Source organism: Eulemur rufifrons, chromosome 29, assembly GCF_041146395.1.
Source record: "Eulemur rufifrons isolate Redbay chromosome 29, OSU_ERuf_1, whole genome shotgun sequence".
NCBI classification, from domain to species: Eukaryota; Metazoa; Chordata; class Mammalia; order Primates; family Lemuridae; genus Eulemur; species Eulemur rufifrons.
The window spans coordinates 35,892,359-35,912,636 of NC_091011.1; the positions used below are offsets into that span (position 1 = coordinate 35,892,359).

At 34.4% G+C, this 20,278-nt stretch overlaps 1 protein-coding gene across 5 annotated transcripts in view; it reads left to right on the forward strand.

Moving 5' to 3' along the window:
* Positions 1 to 20,278, forward strand: part of AGMO (alkylglycerol monooxygenase) — a 303,863-nt gene that overhangs the window by 83,423 nt on the left and 200,162 nt on the right. The window contains exon 1 of one of the 5 annotated variants that reach the window (XM_069461612.1): positions 15,092 to 15,158. The exons of the other annotated variants lie outside the window; for them this stretch is intronic. Coding sequence (XP_069317713.1) covers positions 15,122 to 15,158 — 37 coding nt within the window. The 5' untranslated portion in view covers positions 15,092 to 15,121. Of the gene's footprint in view, positions 1 to 15,091; positions 15,159 to 20,278 lie in introns of those variants that run through there. 5 annotated transcript variants of the gene reach the window in all.

Consider the following 20,278-nt stretch of genomic DNA (forward strand, 5'->3'; position numbering starts at 1 on the left):
CTTGAGCTCAAATAGTGTGTAATGTATAATTTAGTGTCCTGGGGAATAAGTACAATGAAATTAGCTTTCTAATATTGTCTGAAATTTATCTTACTTAGAATTCTATGTTGACATAGGTGATAAAGTAGACCTACAGTATCATATATATTTTGTGTCTTGTTTTCATTTTAGAATTTTTTTTCACCTTTTCCAACTAGGATTCTTTTGGATCCTGCTTGATACCTTTCAACCTTAAGTTTATAGACTTGTGGTCATTTGCGGAACTATTATGAATTATTTGAAACATTTGTGGTGCAAAAATGAGGAAAAGGTCTTATTTCATTTATTTTAATGTTTGTAATATTTGTCTATCATGACATTGAATCTCTAGTCCCTTTGCCAAATACAACCACAAAATACTATTCTTACTTTTGTAGAAGTCCTGGGAATTTGCGCTATACTTCTTCAAGTAAATACATGTGTAAATATGTGAGCTTCTCAGCCCCCCAAAGACTCCGATTTTCCTTTCTTGGCAAGGGAAATGAATTCTAAAATCCTGAATCATTTACTGAGTATGCTTTCCTTCTGATACCCCAGAGGTCTGATCAACAAAATGCCAAAAGACATGCTTATTCTAGGGAGACCAACAGCTCGAGCCTCTCTGCAGGAAGATTTGATAAATGTTAATGAAAACCCCTACTGCTCAGATATTGACAAGTTAGAGCTATAGTAAAATAAGTCCCTCATGACCATCCCAATATTTAAGTAGATCACCGTATCATATAGTTTTTCACTAAAGCTCATTACATATGATCTTAAGTATAATACAATTATGGTTATTATTATCTAGGGATGCTAAAGATAAAGTTGTAACATTAAGAGGAAATATTAATGAAGAAATATTTTCTATAGCCTTTATTTAAAGTGTGTTTTTTAAAAGCGGAAAAAGAAATCAGGATATTTTTACATATACAGGGTTAAATATGACATGCTTAACTTATATTTAGATATAAAATTTCAAGGCAATATTTTGTCAATCTCAAAAACATATAGCATTGTAATAATGAGGGAATTGATTCGGTAGCAGCAATTTCTAATGACTTTAAAGCCGCCGTGACTTTTTGTTTGCCGACTCATGCTTCAGCTGGAGATATCTTCTTATCTGTGGACCTCATACAACACCCATTTCTTTTGATCAATGCTAGGCCCTATTAGACTGGAAATACATGTCTTCAACAGTGGCTGGGTCACATAGTAGGTCAAGAATAAATGTCTGTTTCATAAATTATTAGAATATTCTTGATTATAATTCATGGCAGGTATCACACAACTATCACAATATATCCTTATTCTATTAATAATATAAATTATGTCACCTTTTCAAGAACTCAGGCTTCATTTCCAGTTTAGAAGTTATAGATTGTTGTTTATCTCATATTTTATTGAAAATACTCCTTCATAGGTCTTGTTTTTCTTCCAACTTTCCCTGATCAGTTTGTTATAAAAGTTCCTGATTATGTATATTTGTTGCTTTTTCACTAATGTCTTGTTTTTAAATCATGTCAATATGAATTGAAAACAATCTTACTTCTAAATTAACATAAAACTTAGGTCAATAATTTCTCAGATCTCATCATTTTATTTTATGAAAATTAATTTTTTGAGATATTATGTAACAATCACATCCTTAAAATAATTGAACCCAATCTACTTTATATAAGATAAAATATGTTTCATAATCACGGTGGCTATACTTTGTTCTTCTCAAGGCTGTCAGAGGGAAACGTTGCAGTAAATTGCGTGGGTATAGATATTGAGTCTACAAAAACTGAAAAATGGGGACTTGCATCTAATATTTGATAAATAAATTTCATTAAATAAAAACACATGTGAAATTGGGTAAATAGCTGCTTTAAAACCTCATGCATTTTTTTTGTTGTTGTTCACCATTCTGTTCCTAGGGATGAAGAGTACCTGAGTAAACTTGCTATATTCATAGTAAATATTCAGTAGGTACTTGTTTATGAATGAATAAATATTTAATCAGTGAATGAATTAATTAATGAATGAGAATACTTAATAAATATTAATCATCATATAGCTTAAAATGTAAGAATGGATATATCTTATAAAACATGCTATCCAACTGATAGAATCTAGTATAATTAATGAGACTATCTATATCTTAAACAATAATTATTAGTTTGCTCCTATAGCTTGAAATATATTTCACTTTTCTTCCTCTTATTTTTCTCTTCTAGTTTAAAGTGACTCAAATGCAGTACATGCATTTTTGAAAACATAACTTTGTGTAGAACTATTATAAAATCTAAGAGCAAAAATTGTTAAAGTCATGGCTTAGGTGGTATTTTTTCTTTTTAATGACTGACAACCTTTTTTTCTTTTTAAGATCAAACCTAAATTTTACCCATCCCTTAAAAGTTAGAAAAGAATTATTTTGAGATTCATAAAAGTTCATTCCAGGACCTTTTATGATATCTATGCCTCCCTGGGGAGAGGGCAGGAAATGAGAGCATTCAGAACATGACCACTCTTCTCTCCTTCTCAGCATCCTGAGGCCTTGCAAAAAGGCCTTCTGTCATCTGAGAACTCTCTGGAACTCTTGCCCGTAAGCACCTTTTCTCTGCTGCATGACTTACACTGTTTTTATACAAATGAACCCTTTTAAACTAACTTTACTGATTTATTCATTACAAAATAAAAACAAACAAATAGTTTTCACTCAAAACAACCAATTGGGTGATTTTATTTGAATTGGCTCAACTAAGTCAATCAAATTGATAAAACCAGCGTGTGTGCTTCAAGTGTGAAAGTGCTAGAACTGAAGTTTCCAAGAAAAAGAAAGAAAGAAAGAAACTTGTTAAACTTTTGTGGTATAGTTTTAAAGCAGGGCATTTGTATGCGAGCAGTGCTGCAAATGATCAAATATTTTTACAAGGGTTCTGTATGCATTAGACTGAACTCTGTGAAATTGTTGATATTTGCCTGTTTCCAATCTGGACCAAAAAAAAAAAAAAAATTAACTTTGTGTCCTTCAATCTGCCATATGATGGAAAATAACTCCTTATTGTAGACTGAAGTTTTGGAAAGTATAGATTTATGTTAAGCTAATTACAAGAAGGAAGAACATGTTCCAGGGTTGGTAGAGGGGAGTGCCCTCTTTGGGTTTGGAAGTCAGGGTTCCAGAGTTGGCCCTCCTATTTAGTGGCTGCGTAGACTTAGGCAATTCACTAATCCCTTTTGATGCTCAATTTTGTCTTAGATAAAGCAGAGCTATTAATAATACCCTCAACAGTTGTTGCAAGGATTAAAGGTGGCGATGTATGTGAAAGTACTTTATAAACCATAGAGAGCCATAAAAATCCAAGATAATGTGTAGACTTCTGTTTAATACTGTCTAGCAAAAGTGAGATGAATAATGAGAAAAGCAAGAAAACTTTTTTCTTGTATAATAGCTGATTCCTATCATAAAATGAAAAAAAAAGTAAAATATTATACTTGTTGCTTTATAAGACAGACGTCCCATGTGCATTTTTAAGCTATGATATCTGCCAATAAAATTCCCAGGCTAGGCCATTCCTTTCCTATGAAAGCAAGTCACACCTACTCCCAAGCTTCTTGCAAACTGTCAGTGCCATCTAAAAATACTCCTGCATATTATGAATTAATGTTTCCCACTTTGAAATTACAATGTTGTTTTTATATACTCTCAGCACTTTCCTCCAGGCATGGTTTTATTAATGCTGATTTTTGCTACAAGACAAAATCTTTGCAAATATTTGTTCTTGTTTTTCTTTGGAACTGTGAGAGGAGACTCCTGGCTGTTGAAGGAGGGACAGGATGTCTTTTTTGGGCTGTAGTTGTATTTGGCTTGATCTGCCAAAGGAGAGACGGTGCTCTTAGGTGCCAATATTTGGTTAAGAGCTAACAGCAGAAAAATAGCTACTTTGGTAAATCAAGTGATGCATTCTTGCAGGCAAGTGAGAGAATAAACAATCATAGGAGTTAAATAATCATTTTTTTGCTTCCTAGTTATAGTTTTTATGCAAATTTACTCCCATTTTACTCCATCATATAGTATATAATTGGAAAGCCAATTTTGAGCATCATAATGGATTAGATGTTCAACATATGTGTCTGTACTGAAGAGTTCAACATGGCAAGGGTGTGATTTATGCATTAACTATAGAACTTGGTTAAAGTGGACAGCATGGCAGGTGTCATGTATTCATCAGATTTCTGTCTTCTAAATAAAAAATAGCTCTCAAGGTTGATAGTGGGAGTGTAAATATTAATTATACTACTTAACAGCAATAAAATCTATAAAAGGCATATATGCATTTTAAAGAAATAATTGTATAGTTTCATCCTTGCCAAATTTATCAAACAAATTTGAGGCAAATGATATTATTACCATGGAACACTAATCTATATAGCTGTCCTCTAAGACATTAAAAAGAATTGATCATAATTATAATAAGCAATGGTTACATATTATGTCTCAGCAAAAGGTACTCAAGTAAATGTAAAATTCACACCAGGATTTCTCAGATAGCATTGCACAGAACAAACTAGATGTTGATGGTAATTTTGAAGAAAAGTTGTCAAATTATCAAATAAGTTGAGGAAGCCCAAGTTTAAACAGAGTTAACTGTGTTTCTTTACTGCAGGATATGTGTAAGCCTTTGTCATTTTAATGAATATCATGTATTTATAAAAAGGAGATATACATTCATCAAAGTTATCTGAACACTGAATAATGAGTAAACACTGATTTTGAAACATAGAATGCAAAAGAAATCAACCTTGCAAATTCTGTTGGAAAATTGATAGGATCCAAAGAAAAATCCCAAACCTTCATTGGAACATTAAAGTTCATCCTGTAAAAAATTGCTGGATATTGTATGTTTTTCTGCTAAATGTAATTAAGTATAACTCAATAAATTATTATTCCAGTTTTCAGTAAGTTTACAGTTTACAGAGCCAAGAAGAAAGACCTCAAGGTTTGGAGACCACAGGTGTATCAAAAGAGGTGTACAGTTTAAGTTGAAAACTAGAGGACTGGTTGAAATTTTGTATAAGTAGTTACCCCCAGATCCTCAGCATAGCTGGGCAAGCTATTTCCTTACTCAGAAGAAGACTGAAGGCTTACTCTGTGATCACAATGAGCCACAACGTCCGTCCATGGACTTGTGGATAGCAGGTAGAACTGAGGACAAGACAACTAAACTAGACATGGGAAAACTTCATAAATCTTTCTTCACTGGGTTCAGGAATCTCTCAAAAATTCTTTTAACCCCCAAGACAACAATAGGAAGATTTCTTACTGACCTGTAGACACTCAAAGTAACTGAAAAAGATAAAGATCAAAATAACCAAAACAGCAACAATAACAACAAAAGAAACCTAGAGGAAACAAACAATGCAAGGAGTGGAAGAAAATGGTCTTTAATTTCCATTATAATTAATGCCTTTAGAAAAGGAAGAATTTATTTATGAAAAGGAAGACTCTATTTATGAAACAGTAGTGTTATATTAATAAAATACACAGAGAACAAATGTGAAGTTTCATAAATTAAATATATGAGAACAGAAATAAAATTCTGCAAACAAAAGTTGGAAGATAAATCTTCCAAAGGATAGAATTAATAAAATGGAAATAATCTAGAAATAAATAAGAAAATTAGGAGGTCTGAAGGATAATCAACTTTTATTTTGTCCAAAAAGTAAGAATAGACAAAATAGAAATCGGGATATCATCAAAAAATATATTAAGAACATTTCTGACACCCAAGGGATAGCAATTTATAAACTGAGCATGCTCAGAACAAGAAAATGAAAAAAAAAAATGCTCATACTCAAAGACTTCATTGTGAAATTTTAGAATACTGGAGACAAAAACATAAGCTAACACCTTCCAGAGTGGTGAACAAACTCAGGTCAGATACTCAAAAGAGAGGGAACCAAAATGGCATAAGTTTTCTTACCATCAACTGGATGCCAGGGGCAAGTGCATAAATGCCTTCAAAATTCTAAAGGAAATTCATGCTCTGCCTGAAATCATATACCTAACCGAACTATCAGTCAAGCATGTGAATAGTATAAAAATATTTTCAGATGTAGGTGGTCTCAAATCTTACCTCCCATGGACTAGAGGAGGTATTTATCAAAACAAGGGAATAAGTAAGAGAGGATGTAGTGGCATCTTGGAAACAGGATATCCAACAAGAGAGAAATTAAAGAAAACCCCAACTGATGGTGAAGGGCAGTCCTAGGATAACAAATATGAAGCCAATCTGAGAGCAATCAGTCTAGAATGGGAAGCCTGTGACCCAAAGTCACTATGAAAAATGTCCACAAATAAATAAGTAAATAAATAAATAACTTTCATAGACTACTGGCATATTTGAATATATTAACAGAAGAACATTTCTGTGGCAGGATTTGGAAATAAACTAATGAAAGGTTGAAGAGGGAAAAAGAAAACAAAATGTAGGTAAGCAAAGTGTGGAAAAAGAAAATATCATAATGTGCTACATAGCTCAGTAGCGCATAATATTTTCATTTTCACAAAAATTCACACATTCAAACTTATTTATCAGAAATGATGGCATAATTCTACTGGGATGATGCAAAAAAAAAAAAGGAAATGTACTCTGTGTTAGTATGTGTAAAAATTCAAGCTTTAAAAAGTTAAATCTTCATCTATTGTAGTTCAGGCAGTTAATAGTTAATGTATAAATTAAAAAAAAATAGTAATGTAAGAATGCCATTTAAAAATATAGGAGTAAATACCAAAGGAAGAACTTAAAGCAGTTTAACAAGGTTGCCTCTGGGAAGTAAGAATCAGAGGTGGGGAAAGGTGTGTCAAGGGTTGCTCTTTTTCTTTATAAAGCCGATGAAAAATCTAACTTTTAAAACTATAACAGTTATTACTTTGATAACTATATAAAAATATGTAGGCCATGAGTGTCCGTAGCAATGGAAGAATCAAAGTTTTCAAAATGATGGTAATCATTTATAAAATTAGGATGAATATATACTCAAGGCAGAACATTATGGGACTGTTGAAAATATTTGAGGATAATAAAAAATGCTTATCATGTATTTCACACAATCTAAAACTAATTACACATACTCAACTTGGAAGGCTACACATTAAGATGCTGACAATCATCATCTCTGAGTAGAAAAAATACAGGTCAATAGTTTTAGAAAATTATTGAAATTGTATATATTTAAGTTGTATGGCCTGATGCTTTGGTACATACATAGTTAGCTGATTACTACAGTCCAGCTAATTAGCAGACCTGTCTCTGCAGCTAGTTTACCATTCGTGTGTGTATGTGCACATGCACGTGTGTGCTTGTCTGTGTGTGTGTGTGTTGAGGACACTTAAGCTCTACTCTCTTAGCAAATTTCAAGCGTGCAATACAGCATTATTAACTATAATCTCCAAACTGTAAATAGATCTCTAGAGCTTAGGCTGGCAGTTTTTAAAATTTTTTCCTTTTATTCTTCCACTTTTCAAATTTTCTACAATGAGTATATATTTACTTTTCTCAGAAAAATAATATTATGTGTACCTAGCAGAGGCTAATATAACATTCTAATATTGTCTCCTTTAAGTTCTCTCGGTATCCTCTGAAGATTTTTTTTTAAATGATTTCTGAGACTCGGAGAGGCTGAGTCTTTTGTGGAAGTTCTCTCCGCTCAAGTAATGCAGCTAGAATAACAAGCCACCTCTGTGTCCTCCAAACCTTTTGGCAGACCCCTCAACTAACCCTGCTTCCAAAACCGTCCTGTGCTGACCTGCCCTCAGCTCCACAGGCTGAAGCTCTCAGCCTACAGGAGTGGTGTTGTGCTCTGGATACTTTATTCGCATTTGAGTCTTTCTGACTTTGTTATTTTCCTTTGCCTGAAATACCATTTTTACCTGGAGAAATCCTTCAAGACCTGGTTTGAATTTCTCTGCTCTGTGAAACCGTATCTAGCTGTGGGTTAGAATGAATTGCTTTTTCTTCTTGCTTTTTATATTTCAGCTGTTTTAAGGCAAGACTTTTTACAGCCTGACTTATATTCTTTTCTGTTGTGCTGTGTCTACTTTCTTCACTACGCTATGAAATTGTTTCAAAGACAAGAGGCATTCATCTTTTGTTCTACTCTACTTAGCATGTATTTAGGGTTTTTTGTTTCATTTTTAAGAGAAAATATGTATAATTGGATCACTTATAAAAGTTTCTTCTCTCCTCTTTCTTCTCCCTCAATCCCACTGAATTTTTTTTTTAATTTATTGAGACATAATTCACATATAAAATTTGCCCTCTTAAAATGTGTGATTTAGTGGCTTTTGGTATATCCACAGGTTGTGCAACCATTTCTACTTTCTAATTCCAGAATATCTTCATCACCCCAAAAGAAACCTGGTGCCCATTAGCAGTGACTTCCCATTTTCCCTCCCCACCCCATGCCCCCATCCCCTGGCAAACACTAATTTACTTTCTGTCTCTGTAGAGATGCCTATTTGGACCAGTTCATACAAATGGAATCATTCAAGATGAGGCCTTTTGTATCTAGCCTCTTTCACTTAGCACAGCATTTTCAAATTCATCCACATTGTAGCGTGTTATCGGTTCTCCATTGCTTTTATGGCTCAGTAATATTCCATTGGGTGGATATACCACATTTTGTTTACATATATTCATGATGGACATCTGGGTTGTTTCCACCTTTGGGCTACTATGAATAATACTGTTAAGAACATCTGTGTGCAAATTTTGTGTGAACATATACTTTAAATTCTCTTAAGTATATACCTAAGAGTGGAATTGCAGGGTCTTAGGGTAACTTAAGCAAAAGGAACAAATCTGGAGGCATCATATTACCAGACTTCAAACTATGCTACAAGGCTGTTAATAACCAAATCAGCATGGTATTGGCACAAAGATAGAGACATAGACCAATGGAATAGAATAGAGAGCCCAGAAATAAAACCATCCACAAACAGCCAACAGATCTTTGACAAAGCAGATAACAATGTATACTGAGGAAAAGAAGCCCTATTCAATAAGTGGTGCTGGGAAAATTTTATTCTTCTGCCACACACAGAAGAATAAAACAGGATCCATATCTCTCACCACTCACAAAAATTAATTCAAGATGGAAAAAGACTTAAATGTAAGGCATGAAACCATAAGAATTCTAGAAGAAACTGTAGGAAAAATTTTTCTAGATATTGGCCTAGGCAAAAAATTTATGACTAAGACCCCAATGGCAATTACAGTAACAACAAAAATAAATAAATGGGACTTGATTAAATTGAAAAGCTTCTGCACAGCTAAGGAGATAATCAACAGAGCAAATAAAAAACCTACAGAATGAGAGAAAATATTCACAAATTATACATCCGATAAAGGCCTCATATACAGAATCTACAAAGAACTAAAATCAGCAACATAAATTCATATTTTGTAGAATTCATTTTACTCATTAGTAATAGTTCCTAAAAACACAAATAAAATAATTTTTTAAACCAAATATTATTTTACTTTTGTAAAAGGAAAATAATATGCATAAATTGTGTTGATCTCAATGTCTATCTTTTGAATTTGTTTTAAAAGAAGACAAACTGTAACAAATATTTTATAATTGTTTCTATATCTGGAGTCAGACACTTTATCATCGTGCCACAAGGTTCTATATGTATACAAGTACACATATACATATATATGCACACACATGGCCATGCATCACTCAAAGACAAGAATATGTTATGAGAAACGTGCAGTTAGGCAATTTTGTCATGCCAACATCATTGGAGTGTATTTACACAAACCTAGATGCCATAGCCTACTACATACCTAGACTATATGTTATAGCCTATTGCTCCTAGGCTACAAACCTGTATAGCATATCACTGTACTGAATACTGTAGGCAATTATAATGCAATGGTAATTATTTGTGTATCTAACATCATTAAACAGCATATAGCTATATATGTGTGTATATATGTTAATACTAAGTATATATAGAGAGAGAGAAAGAGAGAAAGAAAGTAGTACTCTTAACATACTAAATTCCATCCCTTTAAGGAAATTATTTTAACATTCATGCAGAGCCTCAGTCCTAGCCCTTTCTGAGGATTTACTTGGTCAATCAGGTCTCAGTTATATTTTTCTTTCTTTGAATGCCATTATCAGGAATGTTTGCACAACTTATCTGGCACTAGTGGTCTACTATTTTCCATTATTTACATTTTCATATGAATGTCTTCATCTTCTCTTCTAAACAACAAATTTTGGAAAGCGGACAATGTGTATTACTGTATGTTTTATCACAGGCAGGGCAGAGGGGAGATACCTATATCACAACTCAGCAAAAAGTTCCAGCTCTGGGCCAAAAAGGTCTGGATTTAAATTTTACCTGTGACATTTTGTACCTGTGATCTTGAAAAGTTGTTCTTTCAATTTTGTCTTATTTGAAACAGTAACAATAAGAGCTAACATATTGTCAGGATTAGCAAAATAATTTCTAGTACCAGCCCAGACCTCTCCATATATATGTATGTTTGTGTGTGTGTGTGTGTGTGTGTGTATTTTTAGAGATAAAGTCTCATTCTGTTGCCCAGGCTGGAGTGCAGTGGGGTCATCATAGCTCATTGCAGCATTGTAATCATAGCTCACTGCAGTCTCGAGCTCCTGGGCTCAAGCAATCCTCCAGCCTCATCCTCCCAAGTGTCTGGGACTATAGGTGTGCACCACCATGACTGGCTAATTTTTAAATTTTTCATAGAGATAGGGTCTCAATATATTGTCCAGGTTGATTTCAATTTCTGGCCTCAAGCGATCTTCTTGCCTTGGCCTCCCAAATTACTGGGATTAGACATGTAAGCCACCATGTCCAGCCCCCAGGCCTCCACATATTTGAGCTCTTCAATTTATGTTATCTGTCATTTCTGTGCTTCAAACTACCATCACCGCTCCTAACAACTGAGTACACAATCATTTTTTTTTCAGTCTTTAATGTTTCATCTTTCTTTTTTTTAAATGATGTGTTTATATTAGTATCCCTAATTCAAAAGCAAAATGAAAGGAATGACAGAATTTAACTTATATTTGATAAAGTCTTGGCAATGGCCTAAGCAAAAACTGAAGAAAACAATTTGAACTTACTAGACAAATCATTCATTGCTGTTAGTATCAGTCTGAGGTTTTATGCTTAAAGTTTTTACTTGTAATCTATCTAACATCCATGTCTTATCTGCTGTAAAAATACACCGTAAATTGTATGGCTTATGAAGAATAGAAATTTATTTCTCACATTCTGGAGGATGGAAAGTCCAAGATTAAAGTAACAGTAGATTAGGTGTCTAGTGAGGACCCACTTCCTGGTCCTTACATGGTTGTCCTCCTGCTGTAACCTCACATAGTGGAAGGGGTAAGGGATCTCTCTGGTGTCTCTTTTATAAGGGCACTAATCTGATTCTCTAATCACATAATCACCTCCCAATCACCTTCCAAAGGTCCCACCTCCAAAACGCCCCACCATCTGATGCCTCCACTCTGCATGTTAGAATTTCAACAGACAAATTGTGGAGAGGCATAAACATTCAGATCGTAGCAATCCATTTCACTGGATAGTTCAAAGAAGTAGGTCTACTTATTAAAGCATAGAGCATTATAATAAGACTAGGGTCAAATCCCTACCTAGGTGGTTCATTGTTTTCACTGAGTTTTGTGGTTTTGACGACTGTTATAACCAGCGGCAATCAAAAGGGTTTTTATCAATCAAGATACAAATTATCTGTAAGAAAGAACACCTCACATTCTATATCTTTTTGATATTGCAAATATAGCCACATTGTTATTCAAGAAAGGTAATAGCTTAACCCACTTATAAAAATGAGAACCTTGCAGACTTTGAGTGATTTGCCATGATCACACAGCTTCTGAATATCTTGCTGACACCACAGTACTTCCCCTCACCCCGACTATGGGGCTCAGTGGTTCCTAAACACCTGTTTCATGTCATCTTATATGGATTCCTTTCATTTTACTTACATTGCAAACAGTTCACTTCTATTGCGCTACTCTCCATAGGGGTGGAGGTATAGCTGGAACATGTTATACTGTGGAAATTACTTCTAAAATGCACACTGACAATTGCTATTATTAACGCAATGGATCACTAAGCTCTTAGGTCTGGAAGAAGAAGGTCAAGGCACTGTTAAACAGAACCAGATTCCCCCAGGCCATTATGAGAATGATATTTTGCTGAAAGGTTTAATGATAGAGGAAATTTTGAATTGTGAATCTCTTGTAGCATTGGTTAGATAAACAGCAATCAAACCTTTCAGCTAAATTATTCATTTACTCCCTTTATTCTCACGATTTGGTGCCTCCAGGTCCAACCACTAAGAGTTTTCAGCATTGCAGGGAAGGTTCCATTGGCATCACTTATTGCCATTAAAGAACTTTCCTTCTGGATGTGGGCTGCCAAAGTATGTGGTATCCTGCGGAGTAAGAGGATGAGGATATAGATTGCAGTGAGGCTGAACAGTTTGCACTTCCTCGAAGTGACACCAGGCATCAATCTTTCCTGAAGACAGCCCAGAACACATGAAAATAAGGACTCTTTAAAAAGAACAAATGGGGCATTATCCAACCAAAAAAAAAAAAAAAAAAGCCACCAAAGCATCTTTCTAGTAAGTTTCTCAAGGATGAATATGCACTGAAATTACTTAGATTGCTATGTTAGTTATTTAAAGAAATAACTAAAAAACAATCTATTTTTTATAAGGTAGATATTTATGAAGTTTGAATTATTTACAGCACAGCATTTGAGAATCATTTAATTGCATCTCAAGTATATGTGTGTTTCATGTTTTACATGTGCATATCAGCTGGCCTTACAGAAAAATGCTAAATTGGTAACAGTTAATCTGTTTCACATGGTCTGCAGCATCAAATGTGACATCATTGCAGAAAATCACATTAAGCAACTCTGCAACACCAAGAGAATTGGATTTTTTGTCATTTATTTTTATTTTTTTACTGATACATAAATAATTGTTCGTATTTATGGAGTACGTTTGACAAGGCTTCATATAAGTTGATCACAGCAAAAGAGAAAATTATTAGGAGAAATGTGTTTAAATTATTGTTTTAACCTATACTAATTTGTCTTGTTGTCTACTAATAGATTTGTGGCTGCTCAAATTCACATTGCATTGCAAAGCTCAGAGACCAAGGTAAATTATTAAGTACTCACAGATATTAGACTGTTCCATGTGGGCCTTAGACTTTGACAATATTTTGTTTCATGACCTTTTGCATATTTTGCAATTTAATGGATCTTCATCCCATGCACAATAATTTAAAAATAACAGTTTCTGACACTAATGACATTATAAAATGTTTCCAGCAACTTGTTTTCAAAATTATTTTTAAATACAAAAAGGCTACGCCTAGGAAAGAATACTTTTTTTTCCATAACAAATATGCTATTTTGTATTTGACCGGATAGGATTAAGTTCAGTTTGCAGTAGAAGCACACATCTTTGGGGTGGCAGAAGAGAGGGTGGGAGGAGGTTAATGGAAGTCCTGACTGACTTCTTTCAGATTTTAAGAGCAGGTGGGGATTGCACTGCAACAGAACCACACAGACATCCCTATGTGTTTTGAACATTTATTTCTTCTCCATTCAAGAATTTTAAAGTGCCTAGGGAGTTTCATATAGCAATATTCATTATTTGTTTTTTTTTTATGTTTGATGCTTCAGAAAAGATAATATGATTAATAGAGTGATGTATCACATTCATATTCTCCCAACGTCAAAAGTGTAACAAAAGCTATATAATATATATCTCAGGTAAAGATTAATTTTATCATGGGATAAGCTTAATTATGAGCAAGTGAGGTAATGCTAGCAGTGATATCCTGCAAATGGTTAATACGTCACAAACAGCATCCAGGGGATGAGCTCCAAGGTTGACATTCTAACCCAGGACCAAAGACAGCAATATACCATACAATAATATGATATGTACTTTGTTGAATTGGAGAAAAATATTCTTTAGTATGAGAGCTGTCTCATCATTTTAGAATTTTCTTGTGTCAAATGTAGTTTTTGAGACTCTTCATGAAATTTTCCTTACAAATTTCTCCAAAATATTAAATCTTTGGTAAAAGAATATCTCACATTTTATTATTGACCAGCACAAATAATAATGTTTTTCTGTGTCACCTTTGCCATTCCAAGTTGCTTGTCATATTTTATAATTTTTCCTGTTAGTAATAAAACCAAACCTATAGGTACATTTACTACAGTATATTGGAAGACAATATCATAGCTAATGTGAAGTCATCTTAAAAAATTAACTCATTCAGAAATATTGATTTTTGTCCTGATTATGTTCTAAGCACTGAACAAGTGCCTAAGGAGAGGCCAGAAGGATACAAAAAAGCACAGAGACCTAGTTCTGCTTTTGAAGTCCTCCCTGGCTGTTAGCTCCCTGGTTCGGGTGAGCAAGATGACGGTGATGCCATTAAGCAAGAAGGGAAGGAAAACAGGGGACAGAAAGGAAGGCAATGAGATAGATTCATGGAATAATATGTATAGGATTTGTGAAAAGGTCTGGAAGTCAACAGAAAGCTGCAGTTACATATTTGGAAACCATCAACTTTTCGATAAGTGCTTATTGAAGTCATTGCTGGTGAAAGCACAACTGTAAAAAACAAGGAGAATGAGGAGTTAAGAAAAACAAGAGTTGATCCCTTAAGAGATCAACGTAGGTGAGAACAAGGGGAAAAAATCAGGGAAATGCACCCACTTGGAACAGAGAAGTGTGGGGGCAGGATCAAGAGCTATTATTCAAGCCAAAAGAAAAGATTTTCAAAACAAAAGCAGTGGTCAAATATTTTAAAAAGTGCAAATAGAATGACATTGAAATAGAGGCCTTTGGTTTTGGCAAGGAGGAGGCCAATAATGATTTTGGAGAGATTCAAGTGACATTAATAATGAGCTTAAGAATGAAAGACAGCTAAGACAGTAGGAAATCTTCTCTTTTCAGATGCTTGAGATAAAAAAAAAAAAATTAGAGAAAGAGAATGTGAAGGAATCATGTTTTCCAAAGTGAAATGTTTGGATGGCACTGCAGGTAAGAAAAAGAAATCAGTGTAAAGAAAAACGAAAATTAAAAAATGATTAAAGGCACCATCTTGAAAGCAGAGACTGGACCCTCACCTGACAGCAAACATTTCAGCGCCTTCATCTTGGGCTTCTCAGCCTCCAGAACTGTGAGAAATACATTTCTGTTGTTTATAAATTTAAAAACAAATAAAAAAGGATCTATCTTGCTAATGGAAACAAGTATTTAGCAAATGAAATAAATAGTGTGACTTGGTCATTGAGTACTCAAATGAACCAGTTTTATTTGAGAAGCATCTATTTAATCAATAAAATGTATTAGTGTCTACTATACAAAGACACAATGGTAGGTGCTGTGGGAAATACAAAGATGAACAAATTAAGTTTCTTCTCATTAAGAAGCTTGTGAAATAGTGGAGAATACAAAATAACAGAGAATTTGTGACGTTAAAGGCATAGATAAGGATAACAAAGATTGTAGGATAATTTTGGCTGGGAAGGACTAAAGATAGTTTCCTGAAGAAAATGACATATGCAATGGTTCTTAAAAAATAAAGAATACTTTGACAGGTGGCACAAAGTTAGGGGACCATCAAAAAGCCCAGAGAATGGCAGATGAGAATGAGAATGAGGAAGATACATATTTTTTTCATATAATTTCCATGTGTCACAAACTATTACTCTTCAGATTTTATTCAACCATTAAAAATGTAAAAACCATCCTTAGCTTGCTCACCTTACAAATCAGGTAGTGGGCAGGGTTTCACTCATACTAGCAGTTTGCTGACCCCTGAGCTAGATTTCAAGTGTTATAAGGGCTGCACATCTTCTACCCAGATATTACTCAGTGAAAACTTTTGATTGTACTGAGGCAATGAAGCAGTCATCTAAGGAAGTAAGTATGGGAAAGGAAAAGAAGAATGCTGACAATACAGTGGATTTTGGGGAGCCAATAATGGAATCTTGATGGGAGTTAGAAGAAAAGAGAGTGATCGAAGGTATAATAGTCATAATGAGAAAGAAAAAGTCAGAAAATAATAAATTCGTTAATAAATAGCATTTGGGTTTGAATATCATGTACTAATGTGGTCATGGTTGGGGGATATAAGGGGTAGGATATGAAGTTATCCCTATTAGAATAATGGGGGAGATATTCCTACACTTCCATCTCTCAGTGCCCAAAAGTCAAAGATTATCAGATGAGATCTTTTCTTCTAGTTGAAGCAAGAGCTGATAGTCATTGGTATCCTACCTTTTAAGCCAGGCATGCATTCACATTTAAAGAGTATCATAAGGCGAACAGAGGAAAGGACAAAGTAACTCAACAAAATAACAAAAGCATTCTATAATTGGTAGTAATAAAATGAGGAACAGCAGCTCTTAAATGCACAAATAGAGATCTATCAGATGTACAGATTGCTTCCGCAAAGGCCAGTGACAAATGCTAAGTTATGTGACACCATTCACAAAAAAATAGAAAAAGACAAAGAAAATCTGACTTGTTCCATTTAGGACATTCAGTTCTGATTCAATGTGACGCTTTCACTGGACATAGCCTTACTACTTGCAAATTCAGTAATAAACTGAAAGTTTCTAACATGAAAGCCAGATTCATTTGCTATGAAGTGCTAAAATTAGTTTCAAAACACAAAGGCAAATGTTAAGACCTATAGAAAGTCTTTTTTAGTAGCAAAGAGATCTTGGTACAATTTTGTTGTTGACAGGGTAATCTACATCCACTCAGGAGACTCATTTGGAAAAGAATGAAGAGAGATTGCAGACACTTTCTACCCAGTGATTTCGGTGCCATTTTTTTCTACTCTCCTGTCTTTTCCTGACAACTCCTTGTTTTGCTTTCCTTATGTTGCTCTGCTTTCAAACTTCATAGGTTATTTGTTCTTGGATTCTGTGACTTGTGGAGACAAATTATGTAAATCACTGTTCCAAACATAATACAGCAGAAGTTCATTGTGTCTCACCACAGGCGAGTGTGCTGCACAGAAGGAGTGTCGTAGGAGTGCTTGCCAATCCCAGCTAACTCTATTGACACGAAGACAGTTCTCCCATGATTTCTGTCTTCTAATTGTGCTAGTCAAGTTATTATGAATGCCAAATATATGTCATTAAATGCTCTGGAAGATGTCTTGCTTTTTGTCTATGTAAAGCATGTGGATTCCTTTGAATCTGAATCTATTTCAAGCATGATAAAAACCCTTACCACACCAAAACCTAAGTCATGATGTTAATGTCAGTGCTGACAGCCAGGAACCAAGTTACTAGAATTTGGTTTTATTAAGAGAATAAATGATCTCCATGAGACATAAAAATTGTCAAATTTATTATTTTATAATATAGTACTGATAACTTTGATTTCAACGTGTTTTTATCTAATCATGCCAACTTTTGAAGAGAAGGATAGTTTTCCTATGGACGTGACTGGTTTTGCTCGTGGTTGAGAGGCATAGTAAACTCCTTTAACCAACAGTGTCTCTTTATTGACCTGTTACATTTCTAAATTCCAAAATTTATACCAAATAAGAATGCTTTTGTTTCAATAATACATTTTCTATTGAGAGAGGAAGAGCTCTTTATACACATCATCAAAATAATAGTCAGCATCCACTGACAGATTACCAGGACCATGGCCTAGGGCCAAGGAAGCATAAATTGGAACCTGGAGATTAGACATCTACTAATTATTTGATCTTGGCCAGTATCAACCCACAAGATGACTGGTAGTAGAGGGATATAAATGGGAAATGGTGGAGGTAAGAGCAGGAATAATGTATTTCAAAATCAGGTTGTCTTACTTATAACATTACTTTCCATTAACCTTGAATATTACCTGCTAATGGTTAGACAATAAAGTAAAAATTACTTTTTTCTGAGACTAGTAGGCAACCAGTTCATGTTGTGGGTCTGAAGTGTCACAGAAAATATATAGGTTGGCCACGTGCAATAAAACTCGGTATGCTTTGAAGGATGGCTGCAGAGTGGAGCTCTCTTTGCTTTTATATGTAAACAACATGTTGTTTCTTTCTGTTCTCTCCATAGGTGAAGCCATTAGCACCATACTACATATTTGTTAGTATCTAAATATGGACAATAAAGTGAAACTGTGTATTTTATACCTATTTTTTTCTGTCTTAAATATACATAAACACACAGATGCACAATATATGTACAATGTGAGTGTGTATGCAAATTACATTGTGGCTTTTCTGTGTCTTATTAGGTTTCTTGAGGAAATGTATCCCATTTTCCTTTTTCTTCATCAATTTTCTTTTCTTCATCAATTTTCTTTTCTTCTTCACTTTTTCTAGCTCCTAAAAGATATATATGAGCAATATCCTCCTATGAGCGTTACTTAAAAATCTTGGTTGTAAACTGGCTTTTAGGAACTCGAAGGACCTTTTCCCAAAGAAATGAATCTTTATAAGCTCAGGTTCTCAGATCTGTCTGTCCAAAGATATATATCTCATCATGCAATGTAAATACTGTGAAATACTGTTTTATGGGTTCTAATCACCAAGTTCAATAATATTCTAGGAGAGAACTGCTGTTCGTCTTTCAACTTGGGAAGCCCATGAGCATCTCTCTCTTCCTCTTTACAGTGAGATGAGAAATCTCCTCTCGCTTTCCCTTCTACCTGCCTGATGTAGGCTAATGGAAATACACATTTAATTTTAACACACAGCTAGTTTGGTGTTTTGTGGTTTTGGACAAGGGCTCTAACCTGGAAGCTGTTAGATAAAGTAGGTAAAATGTGGGGAGAAATTGGAAGGAAGAAACTGTGAGGGTCTCATCCCAATTCCTAGCATGGGCTCCTTATAAAGTTCAAACGTTCTTAGTTCTTGCTCCATGATCCGGTAAGTTTCCCACTATTGCACGCCATTCTTTATACGTTTAGATGGTAAAGTGAAACATAGAATCATACATAACTAAAATAAGGGTGGGGTTTTACTAAACAAAAATATCAATCTTAATAATCTTATTAATTTTATTATTAATATTAATCTTATTATTAATATAATCTCATTCTTTAAGCTACATTTTGTGAAAAACAAATAGCCAGACTTGGGCTTTTCAAAGCAGGGCAATGATCAAAGGACTAGGGAGGGAGTGTGAACAGGAATAGTGTTGAGAAGACAATGGGCACTCTGGGAAGAGAGTGGAAATGGGACTGGGTTTGTAAATGCTACTAATAAGATATGAGCTTTTCCTTGATATTTCCAGTCCTGTTAAACACAACTGCCCAAGGCAAGGGAAGCTTCTCATTAGACTGACGTGAGGAATGATTGAAGGAGTAGAAGGAAGGGAGGGAGAAAAAAGCTCCAGATGTGCTGGATTTCCTATAGCCATCTCTTCAAAGTAGTCATTCCTGAAGGTTGGTGATAAGAAAATACATGACTTTGAGCTGTTAGTTGAAGGTGGCTTTTAGAAACATAGTCACCAGTTTATCCAGTATCCTATAAAGTGTTTTCTCCATAAAAGTCAGTCTATAGAAAACATTGACTGATGGAGAACATTAACTTGTAATAAAGTCACTGATAACTTGTGGTTATTGTATCAGATGCATATGTGTTAAAAACACAAATTAATAGTGAGGATATATTAGAGTTAGTTCAATGAACAGTAACAAATCCTAGTGAGTTAACACAAGAAGAGATTTATTTCTCACTCACATCCTGGTTCAATATGGGTCAGTGGGTGCCCTCTGCTCCATGCTGTCATTCAGGGACCCCCATCCTTCCATCTGGTGTCTTCACATACCGTAGGGCCTTAGTGTCTTCCACTGAATAACTTTCATATTACTTGCAGTTGGAGAGATCACAGAGAAAGTGTGAAAGCACACCAGTTCTTTACCTTGGCTTTAAAGTGACACACATTATTCAGATTCACAATGCATCATTATGAAGCCATCCCATAACCCACCTAGGTTCAAAGAGGCTAGAAAATACAGTTTCTGCAACTGATAATGAAAATCATTACTACATTATTGGAATACATTACGTACCTTAGGCAAGTTATTAAATCTCATTTTATCTCCATTTCCTCATCCATAAAATGGAAACTATACAAGTATCTACATTCTAGTGTAGTTATGAGAAATATTTGAGTTGATATACA